This window comes from Durio zibethinus, chromosome 12 (genome assembly GCF_047325235.1).
Source record: "Durio zibethinus cultivar Kanyao isolate XHJ-2024 chromosome 12, ASM4732523v1, whole genome shotgun sequence".
In the NCBI taxonomy this organism is placed as follows: Eukaryota; Viridiplantae; Streptophyta; class Magnoliopsida; order Malvales; family Malvaceae; genus Durio; species Durio zibethinus.
The window spans coordinates 22,732,646-22,757,327 of NC_143173.1; the positions used below are offsets into that span (position 1 = coordinate 22,732,646).

The window sequence follows — 24,682 nt, forward strand, 5'->3', positions numbered from 1 at the left end:
TATTGCACTTATTTGTATCAACATTATTATTTCTTGTTTGTAAATCTGTGAGGGCAAAAAAATTGAGGCTTAAGGCACTGATACTACTATTGGGCAGATTGCAATAATTCTGTTCATCAGGAATGTATTCTGCAATTGTCAGATGGTGTATAGCAAGCTTGGGAGCACCTACCTGCATTGTCTCCACACAAAATCTCACATTTGTCAAAAGGATCTGGGACTCTCCTCCATGCAATTGTGAATTTTGGAGAGGTCAGGGCCTTGACTCTAGAGAAACAGAATGCTAACTATATCCTTTTTTGGAAATGTAAAATTTCTTTTCTCGAGGCAAGAGTGCCAGAGTGAATCTAGTCAAGTGGTTGGAGAAAGCCCTTTTTTATACAGATTTGCAATGTCATACTAATAAACAGACTGTAGTGTTTGAGAATGAAAGGGACTACCATAGATTCAATTATCTTGAAAGCTTAATGTCCAAAATTATTTTCTTGCAACATAAAGTTGGAATGGAAGTTGAAGTTGATGACTTCCGCCGCTATTTGCATGCATCCAACTGCAGCCTGAAAGCCTAGTTTCGGAAAAAGGAGTAATCCGCAGGCAGGCCACCAATGGGGTCCGACTTGTTGAGCTCTTTATTCTCTTGTAACAATTCTCCAACTTAATAATTGTAGGTTGCCATTTGCTTTTGATATTGTCATATACAAGAAAAGATCACAATATGTTCCCGAGCTCGTTTCGTATACATGCTCAAAAACTATGGATGACTACGTTCGAATCTCTACGTACAATAAATTTGGAGATCAAAATTTCTCCTCCGAAAAACGATACAAGAATAGCCATGCCATACCTTTGTATGCCAACATTATGCCAGAGTTACAGCACTGGATTAAGAATATTAAGTCATCCATGGAGTCAAACATTTTTCTCAGCAGCTCTGGTAAAATGTTGATAAGGATTGGGGAAGGAGTTAATGAAAATCAATGAACAGGTTAATGTTGCCATAACTATATTATTCCTATATATACATTACCTGCAAAATTTAGGAATAGTGCAAGAGACCTATGAAAGCTAGAATACAAATCAGTTAAACAGTGACTTCAATGTAATATAAGATATATTATGTCGTCACTCTTCAAGTTCTGTCGTGAATAGAGACAAGGGAAGGAAATTCATTCCCATATTTGCGCCTAAGTTGGAAATTCATGTTCGAGAGAAATTTTGCCACCGAAAAGCATCCTGTAACTGCAGGACATGAGGATTTACAATCAGAATGGATAGCCAAAACCAACACTGGAATCACTTATGCTTTCACTGAACGAGAGAAAGAAATGAAGAGCCTAAAGATTCAACTTGCAGACCTTCAAAATCAGTTTCGTCAGAAACAACAACAACAACAACAAGCAGCTTCGAGTTACAACATCTTCACACCATCTCATACTGGTATGCATGATACTCCTTACCAAGCCTATACTCCTCCTCCATTTCAACCATACAATCCTCCAACCTCACCTCCAAAACCTTTTTTCACACCTTTTCAGTACAAACCTCCCCCAACATCTATCCCAACATCCTCACAACCAACACAATACTTCACTCCTCTCTCAAATTAATCAAATCAACCCCCTTTCGGTACAACTGAAAAATGGATTCACAGATTTCGAGAAAAACAACCAGTTGATCCAAAACCCAAAAGAGTAGCAGAACAACCACTTTCTCAACCTTCAAAACCAAAATCAAGCTCAAGTTTCACACCTCAAAACCCTACACCACAACCAAACCAAAAACCTGTACAACTCATGATTTCTCCTACACAAACCCTTCCAGAAATACTTCACCAGATGGCACAAGATAACCTTCCTCAGTTTTCTATTGAAGATATTTTTCCCTCTACCTTTGAGACTGAATCTCACATGGATACTGTCAAATCAGATGAATCAATTGAAACAGATGATACTGATGACTCAGATGAAATGATGCTCCCTCAGATTTTCATGACAGAACCAACAGTTGAAGTTTCAGATGATACTCCAGAAGTCCATAACCCTGATGCAATGGATGCTGAACAACACCCTCCTCCACAACAATCACATGCTCCTCCTTCAACATCAAAATTCTCAGTTTTTACCATTGATGATGTTCCTCCTTCAAAATGGCCCTCAAGATTTCAAGAATTCTTAGCATGGGGACTCGTTGAATTGAATTCTCATCCCAATGTTACGATGAACACAGTTTTGATCAGATTTATTTCCCGACTAGTTGGAACCCTGAAAAATTTTTGGGACAACATTGGTGAATACAGACAACTCCAGTTTCTTCAATGCCCAACAATCACAGACGCTGGCTCTCAATTTGCAGCAATCTTTTGTGGACAAGAAACTCACAGATTAGAAAAGATCAGAGAGCAATTCTTCAGACTCAAATGCTGTTCTCTCCGTCCAAAAGACCTTGACAGACACTATCAACAATTCTCCCAGTATTTCTACATACTTGGTGGATTCGATGATGTCAACTTAAAGCAAGCATTTCTTAATTCTGTTCCAGAAGAACTTGCCCAGCAAACAAGGACCCAGTTGAACCTCAGATCCCTTGATGTCAAATCTATGACCCTTGGAGACATCTACAAGATGATGCTAAAAGCCCTTGATAAGATTTGCAAAGAGCACAAATACATCAAAACCTTAGTGCACAACTCCAAAAAGTTAAAAAATCCTGTTCTTACTCCTCCTCAGGACTTCAAATCAAATGTTCCTCCAAAGATCCCACTTGTTTTTGCAGCAACAAGAAAAAGAAATATTTTAGAAGATTCAGACCTTTCAGACCTCCATAAATCTCCAGACCCAGACACAAGAAGTTTTTCAGATATGCTAATAAACCCAGAAGATTTCAAAGATTCAAATTTGCAAGAAAGAAGAAAGACCCAAAGATCAAAAACTCAAAATATTTTCTCTGTGGAAAACCAAGACATTTCTCAAAGAACTGCCCAAAGTCAGACAAAAAGTCAGTCAAGATAATCCAAGATATTACTACTATCTCAAGTATCAATCTCTCAGATGATGATCTTGAATCAATTTTCTCCCTTGATGATGAGTAAAATGAAAGATCCCTGTTTATGATTAAGCAGTTTGATGATGATGAGTATGCAGATTCAGACTACTCAGAATACTCAGATGATTTCACAGATGATCAATGTTATGAGTATATGTCAGTTCAATAACTTCAAAAAATCCAAACCATTCAACCTCTAAAATTACCCTTAGCTCCAGTACAGATCTTCACTCACAAACATTCCCCTCTTATAACAGTCACAGCTTTCTTTGATACTGGTGCAGCCTAAACCATAGCAAATCCCCTTGTCTTACCCAAACACTTTTGTACCAAACAGAAAACCTTCTTCAAAACCGCTAATGAAAATGTATTTTTTACAGACTTTGTCAGCAACTTTGTTACCCTTCAAATCTTTTCAGGATGTCAAATAACTCAAAAGATTTTAAGATCTCCACTTCTCCAGAAAGACCTTGTTATTGGTTTCGATATCATTACCAGTATACCAGGTTTAAAGCTTAGTGAAAACGGTATCAAGTTTGAAAGTTATTTCAGACCTTGGAAAAATCTTTCTAACCTCTTACCGTTACCCTTCAATCAGATGTTTTTCAAGATTTTAAACACAAGTTCATTCATTTTTCATGTGCAGAAACTCACTCAAATTTTCTCCAGAAATGTGATCACCCACTTTGGTAAAACCCTGAATTTTTCATTTCCCTTCCCTTCAAAAAAGATGAAAATGTCAATCCTACAAAAGCTAGTCATTCAGGCATGAACCCAGATCATTTCAAGCAAGCAATCCAAGAATGCTCCCTTCTCCAGGCTCAAGGATTAATTGAACCAACCTCCTCTCCATAGGTGTGTGAAGCGTTTTATGTCAACAAACGTTCAGAACAAGTTCATGGAAAACTCAGATTGGTAATCAACTACAAGCCTCTTAACATTTTCCTTGCAGATGATAAGTTTCCTCTTTCAGACAGAAAAACTTTGTTCGTAAATTTAGCAAATGCAAAAGTCTTCTTAAAGTTTGATCTCAAAGCAAGATTTTGACAACTAGGTATACATCCACAGGACAGATACAAAACGGCGTTTTGCATTCCTCAACACCACTTCCAGTGGACCGTAATGCCTTTTGGATTAAAAGTTGCTCCTTCACTGTTTCAGAAAATCATGACCAAGATATTTGCTCCAATTCTTGATAATGCCTTGATTTACATCGATGATATCTTACTGTTCTCTTCTGATGACACATCTCATGCACAATTATTAGATAAGTTCCAGCGCATTGTTCAACAGTATGGGATAATGCTTTCAGAGAAAAAGATGATCATTGATACTACAAAAATTGATTTCCTAGGCATGCATCTTAAAGATGGTCAGTACATTACTCAACCTCATATTGCTCAGTCACTTGCAGATTTCCCTGATGCAAATCTCTCAAAGAAGCAAATCCAGCAATTTCTCGCTATAGTCAATTACATGAATGAATTTCTCCCAGATATTGCCCAGCTCACATATCCACTCAGACAGATGCTCAAACAAAAATCACCCACGTGGTTTCAAGTCCAGACAAATGCAGTACAAGCCTTGAAGATAAAAGCAAAGTCACTTTCCACTTTAAAGATTCCCTCAGATAAAAAAAAAAATATTGCAGACAGATGCTAGTGAACAGTTCTGGTCAGCAATCCTTTTAGAAGAAAAAGATGGAACCAGACAAATCTGTGGTTACAAAAGCAAAAAATTCAAAGATTCGAAACTCCATTATCACTCTACACTAAAAGAGATTTTAGCTGTAAAGTATGGTATCCAAAGATTTGAATTTCACCTCATTGGATTTCACTTTCTCGTGGAATTAGATATGTCAACCTTTGATCAGATGCTCAATTTTAAAAAGAAGAAAATGCCAAATACACAGTTACTCAAGCTATCCCAGTGGTTCTCACAGTACTCTTTCACCACCGCACATATAAAAAGAAAAGATAATCTCATCCCAGACATGCTCATAAGACCTCCTTCGAAACCTCCTTCAAACACTTTCCAGGTTATTCCAGTCATTTTCATGATGTACCCAACACCTTCTTCTTTCAACAACCCTTTTTTCTCCTCTTCTCAGAAACCTCATCTTGATGATGAATTTGATTTACCTGATGAATTCCTTAACCTTTTCGTGAAAAATCTCCCTCTAGAGTTACCCAGACTTCTTGTCACTCAAACCCTTGACCAAAAAGCCTCACATCTTTTGCTCAAATACCAGTCCAAAACATTCAGAAAGTTTGGAGACACATATTTTCAATCTCTTGGTATACTCCCTGATTATCCTTTTATCCATCCCTTTAAATTCCCTGAACCTCTTTGTTTCCCAAAAGAAACAGTTTGTTTTATATGGTACCTTTGTCACCTTTAGTATATTGGTATAGAATTTTCACTTCCAAAGCTCAAAACCCTTCTTCACCTTTTTCAATAGTCAACCATCAACCCTATCAAACACCAGTTGGACCCCAGTCAACAACATCTCAAGTTTTTCTTCACCTGGTTCAGACCTATTCCCATTTGGATCCAATGGATTGAAACCTATGAGAGATATACAAAAGTTCTTCCTGATCCTCATATTGTTTTAATCTTTCACAGATCTTGCAACAGTTTGACAAAAGACCCCCAGTATTTCTCCTATGCAGCAATTTACAGCTCCCAAGGATATTCGCTATTTGATTCTCAGTTTGATCACCTAGTTGAATACACTGAATTTCAGAGACAAATTTGTGAAATGAATCACAAGTTTCCAAAGCAAAATTGGCCAGAGCTCCAAGATGAAGTTTCATGGGGAAACTATCCTTCAGAGTACACTTATCAGCTCAAAATTGATAAAAAAATTTATGAAACTCGCCTTGATGGTACTTAGACAAAACCTCTTTCTGAAACTATCAGATTTGAACTTGACCATACAAGCCTAGTAGAATGGAATCCTTATTGGAAACCTCCTGAAGTTCTCCCACAAATGGAATGGCAAGATTCTCAAGACCCACTTGATGATTTTGATCCAGATCAATGGTTAGAAAACTTCGACTATGATTTCATACCAGACGCAGACAATTCACACCTTAACCTCTCTCCAGAACACACTCAACGTTCTCTCAAATGATAGTGCTACAAGACAGAAGATTCTCAGTTTCAGTCCAAATATTTTATAATTACGTGTGCTAATTTCAGTTTTCTCCAGAATACTCCACAGAAATTGATAATGATGCCTTCACATCAAGACAACCTTATGTCAAGTCTTCATCACCTTTATGTCTTAGTCAAGTCATAATAAGTCATTGTACTTTAGTATGAGTCATAATGCTTAGTCACTGTACCTTAAGTAATGAGTCACTATACCATAATAATGAACATTTGTACCATAGTTATGAGTCATTGTACCTTAGTTATGACTCACCATCCTTTAGTCTTATCCTAAGCCACTTGTAAAGTTACTTTGTCCTAGTCTTGTCTTATTAGGCTACTAGTCCTTTACTTTTCATGTATAAATAGAATGATACTTCTCTAGGAAGTAATCATCAAGCAAGACTCGAAAAACCTACCTCTTGTAAGAAAACCTTCCCTTATAAAATATGTTTGGCTAAAAACCTCTCTTCTCTTTTGGTGATTCCATCTTTTTTTTTTCATAGTTACATCTTTTAGGTTCATCATTCTCTTCAATCTATTCAAAGTTTACAGTGATACAAGTTAAGTATGCTCTGCAGTTGTCATATTATTATGGATCCTCTGCATCAGAAACTCTTGTTAATCTGTTAAACAGATCATTGATCCCTTTCTCTCAGCAAAAGAAAAGTCATACCGCCCCAAGATCATACTAATAGTAAGTTACTATAGTGAAAGACATATCTCCATAAAAGTCAGGCCCCCAGTTCGACGTTAAGCCAAGAATGCATCAGAGTCTTGAACACCGGCTAGAATACCTTGGTTATATGTCTGATCTATGAAAAGCTTATCGTTGGTATTATCTTGTCAAGTTTGATCGATCTACACGCTGTTGTCATAGTACCAGATAGTATTGTCAGAACTCTATCACCCGGAGAGCCCGAAACTGAAGCCGTGTCAGTTGCCAGAGCCTTGGTCGTACTACCTACCGCTGTGTATAGAAATGGTAGAAATGGTATCATAAATGGTATCAGAGCAGAAAGAGGAATGCAAAACGCCGTTTTGTATCTGTCCTGTGGATGTATACCTAGTTGCCAAAATCCTGCTTTGAGATCAAACTTTGAGAAGACTTTTGCATTTGCTAAATTTGCGAACAAAGTTTTTCTGTCTGGAAGAGGAAACTTATCATCTGCAAAAAAAATGTTAAGAGGCTTGTAGTTGATTACCAATCTGAGTTTTCCACAAATGAAATTCCTGTCTGTACCAGAATGGCCTTATTGGACACCAGATTTAAAGATTACAAGCATGCAGTCCTTGAAATCGTTGAGACGACACTCAATGCAGGAACTGTCTTCTTCACAGTCTTCTCAAATTACAATGTCTCTACATGATCCAACCTTGTTAGATGCTTTAAAAGTTCAAGTCCAGATCGTAGGCACATAAATGAAAGGCCTCCAAGCAACCCTTCACTACCAAATGGCATATAGAGTTCAAGATCATGTCATTAACTTACCTCTTTCACACTCCAGTGATGCAGTCTTTGTTAAAATGGAAACAGCAGACAGAACTCCTAGACATGTTCATATTCCAAAGCAAATTTCCAATGAAAAACTTGCCACCCTTCTCCCAAAGACGTGGACGACAAGTTATCAAAAGATTTGGAAGCAAGATGAACCGATCGAACACTTTGATCCAACCTACAAGACAAATCAGAATGGTACTGTCACAATTGAATTTGATCACAGCAAAGGAAATGATGTTCCTCCTCCAACAATCTTTCTAACCCAGTTCATGATGCAAAGATGTCATGCTGATCTCCTTGATGTTCCAGTCACACACTTTCAGTTCAATGAAAATCCCGTGTATGCATATAAATCTCCAGAAAGACATTGCTATTAGGACATAAATTGTCAATGCAAAGAATGCCAGATCGATGCAGATAAAAGCTTCTTGGATGATGATGATGATATTCCAAAGAAGCAAAAAAAAAAAAAGTCTTCCCAACAAAAGTCAAAGAAAGATATGAAAATGGAAACCTTGAAGTTGATCTCCTTGGTGAACCCTCAGAAAAGTTTGACTATTATGTCATATATCCTAAAAAAGACAAACCACACCCTCCAACCTTCTCAAATAAACTCACACAAAAATCAAATTCCACCCAAAATTTGACCCAACCTTTACCACAAATCTCCATGATACAACCAACCTATCCAAGCTCAAATTTCCCTCCTTTTGAAGAATTTCATACAAACCAATACAAACACATTCCAAAAATCCTCACTCTCACTCCCACTGACAGAGATGAATATGAAAACCAAAAAAGTGTTTATCGTGCTGAAGCAATTTTAAACTGACAAACTAAAAATTCTCTCCAGCAGAATTCATACCTGTACAGAATCGAACATAAGTTAAACAAAGTCAGTCAATACTTTGATAAGAACCTTATCAATCTCCAAAATATTATTCTTGAAATTCAGTTAAGGATAATCACACTTGATCAAGAACTCAAATACATGACTGAAACCTATTACTGCATTGAAATTCCAAACATAGAACTTTCAAAATGCTTCTTGATCTTAATGAAGTTCCGTCTGTAGAACACATATTATGACGCATCATAACTAAATACCAAAACATTGTCCAACTCCCGCCTACTGATTCAGGCAGCAGCAATGACAAATGCAGGGGAATACATTGATAGATTGTTTAACCGCTAATTAGTTTAGGCAAGCGGAACACCTTGCCATTCAGCATGTTACAACCTTAGGCCGACACTAAACAGGGAATAGTTTGGGTTTATTCAATCAAAACACAAAATCCGGTGCCCGAAACACCACAAGTCATTACATGACATAAGATCTTGGCACAAAAACTGGCCAACATGCACGAGAGAGAAGCGCAACAAACTTAGAGCGACCAGTGAACATGCTGCGTGGAGATGTCACACGACCTGGAGTGCTCAAGTTCCATATATTGCCTCCTGTTTTGCTGAGACAACTCAGGCCTGCCAAAAAATTGACTATTAACAGGCTCTGAGATTTGGCCCAAACCCAGGTTAGGGGGCATCTCATTAGAGCTGTTACCAGAGTTATTGCCCTTGAAAGCCCAAGAGGCATTTGAATAAGGATTCACAACTGCACTATGAGGCGTTGTTAGTTGAGCCAGAGAAGATCCTTCGGTATTCATCATATCATTTACCCCAAGACTCGAAGCCCGATTTCTGGAGCCCCATGGTTGATTTGACAGAAGAGAGAGAGCACAGCTTGAGTCATCAACTCCCGTGAAGCATTCTCCCGGAGCAATTGCAGTACTGGAGAAACCAGTCCCACCTGGCGACCCATGAAGGAAAAGGTCAGGCGGAGGATTCTCTGAGTTGTTTTGCCATGGATGTGGAAGTGACCTTCCCATAGCCATGTTTTGATTTCCAGGTGTACGCTCCATCGATCTTGCTGTTGGCCACGCATCTCTTCCGGAAAGCCTTGGGTAAGCTGTGAAATCCATGATAAAGCTCCCACCTCTACTGCCGCTTTCTGTACCATAAGCATCAAATGTGAACACCAAATTTATTACACAAATAGTAGAACTGCATGTCATTCCCTTCTTGCAATGACTAAACAATTGAAAGTTCTAAAGTTAATTAGTAACCATGATCTAACCAATAATAGATGAAGAGAGCCTGCCATAAGGAGAGGGCAATAATGATCCAGGTGGTGGTTTCCTGCGTCGCTCATTGTGACCTGCTAGCCGTCTACGGCAACTCCGTTTCCCTTGGTCAAATTCAGGAAGCTGATGAAATCTGAATAGAGACTACAACAGAAGATGTTAATGTTGACACAAAAAGAGATTCCAAATTTAATTGCACAGGAAATCAAGCCCACAAGAACTAGAAATAGATGGGCATACAACAAGGATAATTCTTCTTTATGACACAGGACCACAAGAAAAACATGATTCCTATAAGCAATTACAACTCTAGTGAGCATAACAAGACACGCCTTTCGCAGCGTAAGGAAGCACAAATTCAAATAGTTCTAGAGTAATTAATTTTAACTGTCAATGTACGTTACACAGACACTCAAGCCTTTCTGAAGCACAGAGTGAGATAAACTTTCTAATAATTCATATCTACCATTCCTAGGGCATACTTTTGCTTAACTAAAACGTTAAGAAAGCAGCAAAATGTGCACCACGTAAAATACCGCATGGGTTGCAACTGAAGGATCAAGATATATCATTCAGTTATTTCCAACTTAATTATATGGACATACTTACATAGCCAACTAGATTATTTTTTTTATAAAACCCATGTTTCCTTAAATGCACAATTCTGTTAAAGTGTCAATGAATATATTAATCCCATGAATCTCCGCCATACAATCATGTTTAATTTCAGTATAATAGAAAATATGCTGTCTCCAAATAAAGTATGGTAGAGCGACAGATTCACCACAACACAGGTAAAAACTTTTAGGAAACATGCAATTCAAATAATTTTAAACATGCCATTCAACAAGACCAGAAAAATAATATCACTACAGTTACTGGCAATATATACAGCACAAAAAATTGAAATAAATATAAGTCTGAAGGACACAAGATAAGGAACAGAGATAACTTATAAGTTAACCGCCCAGTGCATGCTTTAGCATATTAGAAATAGGGATGATAGGAGTAAAAAAAATTAAGACCTTGGTGCAATAGGCGCACTTATATCATAATTAGAAACAACCCTGACAAACATAGGAAATAACAACCAAAAATCTATAAAGAAAATTGAATCATGAAAGAGGTCTTCTCAAGATCACGGATAACCTTTTCCTGGTTTTACTTCTCCCCTTATTCAAAGTTGACGTGCCAGATTTCAAGTTCTAATACAGTTATAAAGACTTGAGCCTATTGAAACTCATTTGGCCTTTAAAAAAAACAATATTGGTTATCAATGCTATTTGGTTTATAAAGAAGAGGGTACATAATGGATGCCATATGTGATTTTTAAACAGAAATGAAAAACCAGTTATCAAATAAGTAAAAGCAAATTCCATAACCAGAAGTTGAACAAAAAATGAAAGATGGTTAAAAATTTATTATGTGATTGCTGCGCCATCTCAGCATAAAAAACTTTTTAAGACAATAGTTTATGCATTGCCACCATCTCTAGTTGCTAATATAAAAGCAATATTAGTTTAAAGGAAAATAAATAATCACACCGAATCTTGATAGCCAAACTGTATTTGGGGAAAGGCAACCTAGTATGTGAAATTATATGCAATATAGTACACAATCATCCAATAACATTCTTATCTATATTCCTAATAATCAATAAAGAGTGAGATAGAGATGTAAAATTAGAAACAACTGGATAGCTTCCAACATATGTCTGAAAAACACAAATCATTGAACATTAAGGAAAGATGTAATCAGCCTACCTAAATGGCCAAAAGTAAATAATTAACCAAAAATTACATTTATGTAAGCTCCATGTACATCTATGCACGTCTCCACAGAGAGAGTATAAAGAATACTAGCTTCCATGAAACTAGTAAACCAAGGATCATGACAAAATTATGTAAGAGAAGACAAAGAGAAAGCACCAAAACGTTATGGCAACATTACCAAAGCAAGCAAACAAAACCAATAACGTCCAGAACCTTCACTAGAATCGACTCCATCATACAAATCCAAACACAAAGAGCCAAGAACATCAAGCCAAAAAAAAAAAAAAACGCAACTAAGAAACCACAACCCCATTCCTCACTTTATAAGAATTTAAAACAAAGAAACAAGATAATTATAGTACTCGAGTCCAAATTAAATTAAACAGAAGTCAGTTAAGCCCGGATAACCATTTGACCAACCTAATAAGTCAAAATTTCACCGTCCAAATCAAGAACAACTAACAATCTACAAACACAAGAAACAGTTTCATAACTCATAGCCACCACATCCCTTCCCACTAAACAAAGAACTTCAAAAGGACTAATAAATAGCAGAAAGTAACAAACTTTAAAGCGTAACACAGAAAGCCACCAAGACTGATACAAGTAAAGGAAAGAAAAAAAGCTTTAAGAACTAGCTAGAAAGAGGACTTTAACTAACAAAAAAACTAAGTAACAAGCTCCTCAATAAACTACCATAATGCAAAAAAAAAAAAAAAAGGGAAAAAAAAAAACCAATCAAAACAAAGCTAGGTTAAAAAATTGAAAGTAAAAAGGAGAAAGATGAGAGTAAAGTTGGAGGCTTTTGGAAGGCTGACCTGCTACACTGCTGACAAAACCTTTGCTCAAGACCAGCAACAATGACTTTAGGTGACTTAGAGTGCATAGCACAAACCTTATGCCTTGAATAGTAAGCCTTAGCATCACTCAGATCTACTTTACACCCTTCTACTTGACACCTTGGAGGATGAGCACCTTGCACCACTCCACCAACCCTGACCTTCCTACCCGACCCGGATGAGCTTGAAGACCCGGGACCTGACTTGGGTGGAGTCCCCATGGTTGCACCAACAGCATCAGCAGCTGCTGCATCCTCAAAGTATATTTTTTTACCAAACTTCAAGCCGTTGAGTGACTCAGTTGAAGAGTTGGTAGAAGAACCACCTGAATCTGTCAAAGAGCCCGAACCCATTTCCATGAGCTCTGCCTAGTGCCCATTCATGGGGTTTTTCTGGGTCATGGAAATGTGATCTTTCTTATCTCACCGTGCACACACTAACCAAAAGAAGAGAAACAAAATGGGTTTCTTTGGTTTTTTTTAGTTCTAGTTTATAGATTTATATTAAGTTTATACAGTAGCAATAGTAAAGAAAAGCATAAACAATAAATAAATAAAGTGATAAACAAAAAGTAAAGTACACAGGAAGAAAAGATAGACAGAGAGAGAGAGAGAGTGAGTGAAAAGTTAGACACTTGACACTAAAACAGGCCCATTCCAGCGAGGGAAGTATAGCACACTCTGAGGGACTTTGTCTCTCACCTGAACATAAAATACTTTAAATACATAACATAAAGCTCAAAAGAAACGGAGGTTGGCACAGTCTTTACTCTTTTAGAAAGATAAAAAAAAAAAAAAAAAAAAAAAGGGGGAGGTTGGTAAGTATTTTTTGAGAAAATTGTTGTAAAACCGAAATAGTAATTCATATGCTCCTGAGCTCCTCGATTTTTGCGCCTTTATTTTTTAATCCAATAAATAACCTAGAAAAAAATATCATCCAATCTGTTCATTCCACAGTACTACGATGCTCAGGAAGAAAAAAATAACCCAACTTCCAAGTCTTTGACTTATTCAAATGGGTGGTGATATTCACAAATCAAGCTCCTACAATCAATATTTTGCCATAAATCTATAAATACAAGCCAAACCATGTATCCCATCTACCTCACTACCCAAAAGCACGATTCAATGGCTCTCCTTGTATGGTTGCCAACTTACTTTACGTCCACTAAAATGTAAGCTGTCATTTAAAAAAAAAAAAAAAAGGAAGAAGAGAAAATTTTGTTCTTTCTTTTTTTTTTTAATTGTCAGCTCTTTTTTCTTTTGATTTATTTATGTGTTTGAAGTCTTAGGGGAAAAAGACATTGGAATAGTTGGGGGGTGCTCCTCTGATTGATGCATGGGGCACATCATTTGGGTCGTAAGGTGAAGGGTTAATTGAAAAGTCAAGATTGATAAACTTTCTTTTCTAGATCAGTGTGTTAATAAAGTTTTCTTAGTGAATGTCATCATTAAGAATAGTAAGTCTAAGTGTAAGATTAAAGATGGTGTACCTAACACAAAAATTATTAGGCATGTTAACTTAAAGTTTTGCCAAGTAAATTGGGTTTTAATCAAATTAGATTAGTAAAAGAAAAGTAATAATTAGGGGCATAAACCCTAAATAAATTTATTTATTTATTTAAAAAATATTAAAATATTATTCTTAATAATTCATCCAACTTAACAAACAAATATAAGCAATCATAAAACCTACCATTGTGGTCATTATTGTCAATCCCACAAGTCATGCTCCCTCGTAGGAAGCACATCAAAAAACAAAGTTAGGGAGCTCACGGTTGCTATATTACAGTGATCTATTTCCTCTTTGATTTTTTTTTCCCCTTTTCTCCTCTTGGCATAATTAGGAAGACCATTCACAAATCTAAAATTGATTGTCCGTACAAAAAGAAATAAAGAGTTTTCGTTCACATTCTTAACATCCTAAATAAATACAAATTTGAAAGGACAATAACAGCCACTACGAGACTTGTTATTTATGATGGACCATTAATAATTTTAGTGGTATTGCCCTGAGAGCGACCCGTTTTTAAGACAATGTTTGATATAATTTTTGATCTGACGAGCAAAAAGTTCATCAAAGGCTAAAAAAATATATATGTGATTTATTATAGAGAAAAAAATAGATACGTGAAAATTAATATTTCACGATATATTTTAATACTTAAAGTCACAAAATACATTTGAAAAAAAATGAGAAAAATTAAGATATAATTAAGAGTCTATTTAGATGGATGACCAAATTAATTTCGATAAATTTAAAAACATCTATAAAAATAAAATTAAAATTAATGATAATATATATATTTGAACATAAAAATAATGATAATGATAAAATAAATTAAAATAAAAAATAATTATTAAAGATATTAGATTAAAAATTATATATAAATTTAAATTATTTTACACTTATAAAATTAATAAATAATTTAAAAATTACTAAATTATGTTCATGTTAAACAATAATCTTATTAATAAATAATTAATAAAATAATAAAATAATAATACATCAAATAATATTTTTAAATAAAAATACAATAAAATTAAAATAATTAAATTATAAACATATTTTATATTTATATTTACTTTTTTATTTTAAAAAGAGATAAAACCCTATAATAAAAGGAAAGAAGGAGACTAAAGTCACACTCCAGTTTTATGTTTTCTTAAGATATTTTTTGTCGTTAGATTAAAACGTTGAAGATAAATATTTAAGGGTAAAAGAGAAAAATAAAAATAAAAATAAAACACCTGTTGATCACCGAACCAAAACGGGCCAATGAATAACTGACAAATTTTTCATTGGTCGTTTGAATCCAAAAATAAGGGGTAACTGCACCTTCCGATCTTATGAATCTGAAGGGAGCCTGAAGAGCAGAAAGATTAAGTAGTGAATGAAAAACCTGTTTGGTCTAAATTGTAACTCCCATATTTCATCCGTGATTCTGTGGCTGGATAAAACCTTCTGACGTGGTTGTTGATATGGCCACTTTGACATAACAGATAAATGAATTAAAAAAAATTAAAAATTAATTAAAATAAAAATAAAAATTATTTACACATTTTTTTGGTTCAAAAGGCAATGATTTCGTGATTGGACTTAAACTTTAATCATTTTTCTACTCGAAAATCTTTAGAATATAAAGGAGAAAAGCCAAAAAAAAAAAACCCAATGCAATATGGATGCTGGCCAATTTTTATTGCGCACTATTCTGATGGACCCATGTATTTGATGGATGTCAGATTTCCAAATTTATTGGATTATTATGGAAAAAAGAATATTTCCATAAAATATGGAAAAAGAATATGGATCCAAAGATGAAAAATAGTTTTTTTTTCTAAAATTTTTATTTAATAATTTTTTTCTTCTTTTTTTACTGTCAAATCATAGGTCTATCCTCAATCACCAGTAATGGGTAATGCCGACACTCGCAATCAGTACGGAAGAGGGATAATGGTAGGGAGAATCCCACCAGAGAAAATAAAATCTTAAAATAAAAATATTCCGCCAAAAATTAGTACTCTATTTTGGGATTGACTGCTGGAGCTATAATCAAATCTGAAAGCAGACAATTATAAACCCTTTCATTTTCTTTTCTTTTTAAAATTGAGAGCAAAAATTCATTTAAAATTTGAGTGTTTTTGGGCCACCCATTAAAAAAATTGATCGAAATAAATGGAATTTAAATAATTTTTTAAATGAAAATTTCAAATCCATTTTTTATAGAGGGAACTTAATTTTTTTTAATGGAAATTTTTTATTTATGTATAGGCGGTGAAGGATTTTTCAAATTCAATTTGATTTATGAAAGATTTTTATTATTAAATTTTAATTTTAAAATATTAATATAATTTTTAATATTTGAATAATAAATTTAAATATACTTAAATAGACAAATGAGTCAAATTTTGAACAAATTTTTAAATGTATCATATGAAGTTGATCTTATCCAAATCCATTGATGACACCTCTATCATGATGCATGAGGGAACTGGAAAAATTTTAGGGTTATAATGTTCCAATATAACTCTTATTGAATATGAATTTATTTTCTTAACAAGTTATAACATGCAATATAAAAAATATCGAAATATTGCTCCAAAAAATTAATCATTGTTACACATGGAAATGTTATCTCTTATTTATTATAAACAAATATTGCATAATGTATTAAAGATGTTTTCGATACACAAAAATATGATAAAATAATCTAATATAATATTAAAAATAAAATTATATTAAATAATATTATTTTATTTTATATTTGATATGAATAAATATTATAATAAAATAATTTATTTATTGATTAAAATGATTTTTTTTAATTTTATATAATTTAAATTATTTATATAATTTTAAAAGTATAATAAAATATGTAAATTTAATCTAATAAATTAAAAGTAATCTTCTCAACTTTAAGAAGATTAAATTATTTTATACTAAGAAAATTAATTCTCTTTATAATCTTACATTTTTTAAATATAAATAAAACATTATATAAAATAATTATCATCTTATTTGTTTATCATCTTATACATCAAGCATGAGCTAACAATACTTAATTCATTAAAATGATATTTATTATGAAAATATCACCTTTAATTTTAAACGTGATTGTTATTTTTCATAAAGGGATATTTTACCTATGTTTCAAGTAAACTAGACAAGCTAATTAGAATTTGTTTTAAAAAAAAAAAAGCTAATAAGAACTGGATAAATAATTAAAGTAGTATTTGGTTTTAAAAAGTAAAATCATTTTTTGTTTTTATTTTTTTTAAAAATAAAAATATGAGTAAAAACCTCTTTGATAATTAAAAATAAAAACAAATTTATAGAAAACAAAAATAAAAATGAGTTGACTATGAAAATTAAAAAAAAAGGATGCTTTTATTTGTGAAAATAAAGAATATACATTAATTTTTTTTATGTTTTGCAAATTATCATAGTTGAACGCTTTTTAATATCATTAATTAATAAATATATATTATATTTATAATTAGATGACATTAATAATAATATTATTGAATATTTTATTTATTTCCTTATTTTTACATTTTTAAAAAATAATTTTTATTTTTATTTACCAAATACCTTTTTGGAAAACAAAAAATAAAAAAAAAAAAATTCCTCAAGCCAAATAGAGTTTTTAACTTTCTTTCATATTATCTCATTTATTTTAAGGTTCAAATTCAATACTTTCTAAACAAAACTTCAAATTTTAACAGTTAAAATGGCATTTTTGGAACATACGTACATGGATATTCTAGATCATCAGCAATCGATTGCTTAGTACTAGATAGGATTTCCATAAAAAGGAAGAGGAAATGGAACTATCGATCTCAATTACCAAATTAAAACAAAAAAAAAAACAAAGAAAAAACAAAGCAGTACATGGATCTCAAACCAAGTACTTAATGCCTTTTTGCCATGCAAAAAATATTTGTGAATATATACATAGAGAGGCATAATAATATGAACGCCATTTTCCGTTAGGGTTTTCCTATATATACAGTAACGACCTTTTTTTTTTTTTATCATTCAATAAGGACAGAATCTTATATTAAGAGAAAAAAAATTTAATTTTAATTTTAATCTAAATATTTTTTAAAAAAATTATTTTAATCATTAAACCAAACAGTTGAAGACCAAGCTTTTGTTTCGCAGTAATTGATGCTAAATGGTTGGGGAGGTCATTAGTCCTTAGTTACTCATTATTTGCCCACATCCATGGGCTGTGACAGAAATAAAATGTCTAAACAGGGAAAAGAGCTTCATGGTCCCTACCAACTTTTATTGTTTGCTTTGAGGAAGATTTTTTTTTGCACTCTTCGAATCAACTGAAGGTTCCCCAAGTAGGCCACTTGCCTACCTAGGATTTTCCACTATATAATTCATTTTATGAATCATTTCATCAAAGATCATCTTGGAAACAAACAAAAATAAGCAAAACGTGAATGCATTTCTTTTCAACTTCATGAATTTAGTTGGGCTAGGGGGGCTTCATTATACATTAATTGGTTTTCAATTATCATATATATATATATTTATAAAAAAATATAACGGCTCAGCGATGAATGATTATGAATATTAAAATTTAAATCTTAAAATTTTTAAATATTATCTTTTAAAAGTTCAAATTTTAGAAGAAATAAAGATTAAAATTATATTTAATGAATTCTCAATATATAAATATTATACATTATCAATATATTATATGACATTTCATAAAAAAACTAATTTCAAAATTTTCAAAATATATACACTTAATCTTAAAAATATATTTAAAATTATATTTTTTACGATATATCATAATATAATTCACTTACAAAATATAATATCATATATTAATAATACATAAATATAACTTCAAAAAATTATATTTTATAGGATGAAAAAAATTACCTTCTATTAGTTATGTAATTAAAAATAAGTAAAACATCGGGTAAACAAAAATAGTTCATTCCCTTTGTTTTACTTCCATAGATGATAGACCAGAATCATCTTTGCGATGTTAACAATCACATACGAATAATAGATCGCATTTGCAACTTTTATATTCGAAATATATATATATATATATAATGATAAATTTCATCTACGATTTTTAATTTTTAATTTTGGTTCACTTTAGTTGGAAATCTTTGAATTGTTCTATTTGAATCTCTACAATTGTAAAATGATTTCATTTTAGTTATTTGTTCATGTCATGTGGACATTGCCACATGATTTTTTTTTAATTGTTAATGAAAAATGTAAGAAAAAGACTGAAATAAATTATTTTTAAAAATTAAAATTCAAATAAAATAATATTTTTTGGCCAAACCAAATAAAAGAATTCAAAAAATTAAACATTAAAGTGAAACTAAAATAAAAAAAATTAATGATGATGGATGAAATTTACCTCGATAAGTGAGTAAATCTTCTCAATGACATTTGCAGTTGCAGGAACCCATTGCAAAAAAAAAAAAAAAAGTTAATTGTTGTTGACACGTTGAAACTATCTCACACGTCATAACTCACAGTCACCAAACATGGAAACACAACCATTAAACAGGTGGCTTTTGTTTACGAAGAATTGAGGATCAATACAAGAACCAGCCTATCCGATACCTTTGGAAGCACTCAATTCAGAACAACAAATGTAGGTTCTTTTTAGTTAATAGCAACAACCAACATTTTGTTTTCTGTAATTTTTAAACATTTATCACCAACAAAATTTTATGTTTTTAATACAGGTTTAGTATTATAGATTTCATTAGGAGTGTTTGATAAGAGATTTTCAATAAAATTTCAATCATAATCCATAAAGCTCACTATCCAGATTTACCATTAGGTAAAGTGAAGTAAACCAAAGAAACATGCAAAATGGATGAAAAAGCAAAACGATGCTATTGGACTAGAAAACCAGAGATGTGTGAATAAATAGATCTATTTTCTACGTGTATGCTACATAATAATGATGATATTCAGTTTCTACTAAAGATGAATATGGCATGATTTACGCATAAGAGATTTCTTCCATAAATGTGTCAAACTAATGATATTAATCATTACATCTATAGCCGACAGCTAAAAGATACCTTGCAGTGAAAGGGGCTTAGAAGCATAGAAAAAGGAAAAACTACAGCACCTTGTTAATCAACTGATCTTCTTTATCAAAGTTCAGAAAGGAATCTTAACCTGTATGTAAATGTGAAAACAGTTTGTTAGAGGGAAAAAAAAAAGAAGAAAAACCTTTAGCAGCCATTTCAACCATTTTAGCATAAGTAACTCACAAGAATCTGGCATTCCTTTCACAAGCGCCATTTGCTCAATGCTTTAGTTCTTCAACATATACAAGCACATTTACTCTGCCGGTTTTCTGACTTCAAGACTTCCTTTCCTTTCCCTCCCTGAACCTCAAATTGCATCATAGGCTTTTCTCCTTGTACCCAAACGGAAAAAGAGAAAATCCTGCACAAAAGCACTCATTCTCTGCTTTCTAGAATTAAAAACATTAGTAACACCTTTAAATCTCTATTATGTTAAAATGCCACTATCAAAAGACTAGCAAAATGATTTTTTAATCTGCGGTAACACCATGGAATATTACAAGCACGCACTGGAAACTTATCAAAAAACTCCCAACCAAATTATCCGTTAGTGAAATGGAATTCAGAAACTACAAAAACAAATAAAACGTGACAAAAAGAAACATCAGACTCCATACATGAGCAAACAAGCATTACTTTTGAGATACGTATGAAAAGAAGTAAAATCCATGGTGATGGTTATCTGGAACCTCACTTGCACTCAACAACAGCTTCAGCAGCCCGTCGAGGCTTATTTTTGCGCCTGCTACTATTTTGTCGATATCCAACACATTTAGTTGAATCATCAGTGCTTGAATTAGTTGTAATGCCATTTTCTTTCTTGACTGACTCTATGTTTTCTTTTGCCTGCACTGACCTTTTCCTCTTCCTTCCATTCTCTGTGGCAGCCCGATTTTTCATCTCCTTGATAAGAATGGAACCTTTTACATCTTCACCATCTTCTTCAGTCTTCTCCACTTCATCATCCTCAATATCATCCTTCAATTGCTTCTGTGGCCTTCCTCTTCTTTTATATGCTGGAATTTTTTCATCTTCACCACTTCCAGGATCATCATGAGAAAGGACAACAGTCTGCTTCTTTGCTTTTCCTCTACCTCTTCTCATGGTAAAAGAAGCACTTTAAAAACAATTTCAAACAACTGAAGAAGTTTTCTGCAAAGAAAAAAAAGAGATTGATTCAGTCCAAAAAAAAAAATCGACATCAAGTAACAAATGAACTATGATAATAAGAAGAAGAGCAGATTTATTAATAGGCAGAAAAAATGAAAATAACACACTCCATTTTCCAAATCCAATTAAATGTTAAGTGAAATACATAACATGTGAACAATACAATTGATATATATCAGTTGACATGCATAATCAAATAGAAAGGCAGGGCCTAAAAACAAGATGCAATGTAATATAAATGAAAAATATTCATGCAATCATTCAGTCATTACAACAAAAACTTCCACCCCTTCTTACCTTTTGTTGCAAAAAATCTAACAAAAGAAATTGCAAGTCTGGTTATATATATATATATATATATATATTAATGTTCCCTCCTCTAAGAAACTTAATAAAACTCACCTAAACCACAACAGAAACTCCTATATGGTTCATCCAACTGCATGTTTTGCCCTTTTAAATTAATAAGAAACGCATTTTCTTGTTTTAATTCCTCTTCTTTTCCTACCTTTTCTGGGAATAAATCAAAGCATAAAAAACTCAATCAGAGAGTTCATAAAGACATAAATCATTGGATAGAAAAAGAAAAAAGCAATTAAATTGATGCAAGACAACTCTGTAAAGGGTCTTTGAAATCTACACCAGCAGACTAAATCAACATCAACCAAATTTAAACTGTATTTAACCCGACGAGTGCACAAGAACAAACTCCAAATCCAAACAACCATAAACCAAACAACAACAACTCCATGCAATCTTCAACTTTGAGTAAGCAAATAACAATAGAGAAAACCCAAATCAATACAAAAGCCATAACTTCGAAAATTTCATGTTACTTACCTTCCAAGATAAAACTCACATCATCTCCGAAATATCAATCTAAGGTTGAGTAAAGCAAAAGTTTTTCATATTCTGAAGTCCTAAAAGATATGAAATCTATGATTCAGAATAGCTATATATATTCTTCATTTCCTATAATTACACCACCAAACACAGTATTAACTTCTCATAAAGCCAAACACAATAAAAGAATACTTACATAAAGGGCTTTTTATCTTCATTTCCATAGATAACTCTATTATCTATCTACAAAGAAAGAAATAAGAAAAATTAAACTCACCTTTAAACATATATCAACATTCTGCATCTTTGACACAAATCCCATTTTTCATAATCTCATTATACCAATCAAGGAAGTTACTGAAACCCCCAAAGAAAAAGCTGGCTTTTGTTTTTGTTCTTTTTGTTTCTTTCAATGGTTTTTCAAGACTGAAGCCAACAAAGAGTAAAGGAAAGTTTTGCTTGAAAACTACGATCTGAATGAGAAATAGAGAAAACCCAGATCAGATAATACGGTGTAAGTTAAAAAGGAAACATCATCGAAAGCACAATGAGTTTTCAAGAGAGCTAAGCGAATGAGCAGAGAGGCAAGGTTGAGAAAGCGAAGAGAAATGGTCAGAGAAGAGAAGTGTTAAAAAGACTTTTCTTTTGTTTAGTGTGATTTAGAAGAGTTTTAGTTCTGGTATTAGAATTAAGCTAGGTTGATTAAAGTGAGATAGAAAATAATAATAAAAATTATTATAATTATAATTATGATTAAAAAATTTAATAAAAATTTTATGTTAAATTAATTTCATTAAAATTAATATTTAAATTTAATTGACATATAAATTTATTCGGTTAAATTCAAATGAGCAACTTAGAAAAATTATTTTGTAGAGTAAAAACTAAAGTAGAAAAAAGCAACAGACTTTACTTACTGTCAAGAACAATTTCTGTACCCTTTTGATCACCGTCCCAACTTATGAATGTGGGTTTTGGGTTGCTTTGACTCACACGTGTACGTTGATTGTGGCATAACGTAAGTAGAATCTTAGTACACAGGATTTTCCATAGTTGGATACAGATTCTGTGAGCTGAGACTTGGTTTCAATCATACGCGCAGTTAAGGGCGTGTTCAATTTCAAAGGTAAATATATGGGCGCGTGGATATGACCTCTTTGGGCTGTGTATTTAGGTTAGAAGCTTGGCTTTCTCCTTTCTTTCATCGCATACATTTGGTTTTAAAACTGGCTCCTCATTTATCAGCTTATCTGGTTTGCATATATTTGGTGCCCAGGGTAGGCATGTATCCATTGACATGACCCAAAATCTCCGTCTTTTAAAAGGTAGAGCGTAATTTGTGGATTGTTTATTTGTTTTGAGGGCATAATCGTCATTGAAGGATATTGAAAAATCCAAAAAAATTAGAGTTCCCCACATGGAATGATATATCACAATATGCCGTATAAATGGATGAAATGGATCTGTCTTTTGTGGTTGAATGGTGTTTTTCACACTTCATTACAAGACAAAATAGGTTTTTACTAACAAATTATTATTATTGGTGGGTGAAAAATGGAGGGATAGTTTGGGGTTAGAGATTTTATGTTGTTTACTTTCAAGGTCCAACTATGTGTAGTACTCCTTGTTGAGGTGACGGAAGTTGGAACTGTTGGACACTTGGAGTTGATAAATTACCTCAAATTCAAATAAAATACCTGTGAGCAGAACAGAGAAAAAAAGAAAATATTTTTTTATTCATTAATAAAAATGTTACACAGATTAAATAGATTTAGATTAAAATTTAAAATGTTGTTTAAGCATAAAACTAGAAATTGAATAATAACTTAATCCATTACAAAATTCAAATATGTTGATATTTAACGGATAAAATTTTATTTTAAAATACTAAATTTTTATATTTCTATATTTCGATATAAGTTACTCTTTCTTAATCATCTAGGATCCAAAATTCCTTTTCATCTCTTAAATCCTCAAATTTTGTAATTAGACTCAAGACAATGTAAATTTTCATTGTTTTATAAGCTCTAAAGTCACAGTGCCGCCATTGATAAGATCCTTGATCTTTTCTTTCAACTACTTGTATTTTTTAGTTATGACCAGTTGCCCTTAAGTGAAAATTGATTTTCCATTTGGATAATATCTATTTGTCAACGAATTTGGGTTTGTTTTCAAAGGCATAGAAGTAAGGTACCGATTTTCTACTAACAAAGGCAAAAGATCATAAATGGGGATAAAGAGTTTCTCTTGACTATTTTTTTATCTATTTGGCTTTTTCTTGGTTGGGTAATAGATCTAAATGCAAGGATTGAATCATGAGCAATTATTCGAGGCTGGAGGTTAGCTTGAAAATCGACTCAGCATAGGTAAAGATTTGATAAGGCATTGATTATGACAGGATAATAAGGGTGGTAGACTGAGTAAGGATAATGTGGGGAAAATATTTACCTTGTTGCCCCCCATGGGTTACAGTTTGTACAGCTCCTTTATTGGATGTCCTATCTCCTTTCACCTCTTCAGAATCAAGCTTTTCACTATTTGTCGTATTCTCTATTATCTCTTCAAAAATTACCATATCTATAAAATTTTTCATGACATTTCCAATCATTTTATCATAATAAGGTGT

At 32.8% G+C, this 24,682-nt stretch overlaps 2 protein-coding genes across 4 annotated transcripts; both read right to left on the reverse strand.

Annotated features, from left to right (window-relative positions):
- Positions 1-8,634: 8,634 nt before the first annotated feature.
- LOC111296722 (squamosa promoter-binding-like protein 9) lies at positions 8,635-13,514 on the reverse strand. Its single transcript, XM_022891159.2, has 3 exons — positions 12,431-13,514; positions 9,834-9,973; positions 8,635-9,707 (listed from the first exon to the last, which is right to left on the reverse strand). Exons 1-3 carry the CDS (start codon positions 12,808-12,810, stop codon positions 9,085-9,087), a joined length of 1,143 nt encoding a protein of 380 aa, XP_022746894.1. The 5' UTR covers positions 12,811-13,514; the 3' UTR covers positions 8,635-9,084.
- A 6,984-nt stretch (positions 13,515-20,498) lies between these two features.
- Positions 20,499-22,724, reverse strand: LOC111297353 (uncharacterized). Of its 3 annotated transcripts, none has more exons than XM_089741237.1 (3): positions 22,334-22,724; positions 21,616-21,726; positions 20,499-21,195 (listed from the first exon to the last, which is right to left on the reverse strand). In XM_089741237.1, exon 3 carries the CDS (start codon positions 21,145-21,147, stop codon positions 20,734-20,736), a length of 414 nt encoding a protein of 137 aa, XP_089597363.1. In that variant the 5' UTR covers positions 21,148-21,195; positions 21,616-21,726; positions 22,334-22,724; the 3' UTR covers positions 20,499-20,733. The 3 variants fall into 3 exon arrangements, with proteins under 3 accessions (XP_089597363.1, XP_089597364.1, XP_089597362.1); XM_089741238.1 differs by lacking the exon at positions 21,616-21,726 and adding an exon at positions 22,054-22,133; XM_089741236.1 differs by lacking the exon at positions 21,616-21,726 and having other exon boundaries at positions 22,334-22,722.
- Positions 22,725-24,682: the final 1,958 nt, after the last annotated feature.

Bases quoted from the DNA above. Each gene is read 5' to 3' on its own strand.
- LOC111297353 (XM_089741237.1), bottom strand. From the start codon at position 21,147: ATGAGAAGAGGTAGAGGAAAAGCAAAGAAGCAGACTGTTGTCCTTTCT.
- LOC111296722 (XM_022891159.2), bottom strand. From the start codon at position 12,810: ATGGAAATGGGTTCGGGCTCTTTGACAGATTCAGGTGGTTCTTCTACC. The intron at 9,974-12,430 runs GTCAGCCTTCCA...GTCTCTATTCAG, and splicing joins TTTTGTCAGCAGTGTAGCAG to ATTTCATCAGCTTCCTGAAT. The intron at 9,708-9,833 runs GTTAGATCATGG...CTTATGGTACAG, and splicing joins GCTCTCTTCATCTATTATTG to AAAGCGGCAGTAGAGGTGGG.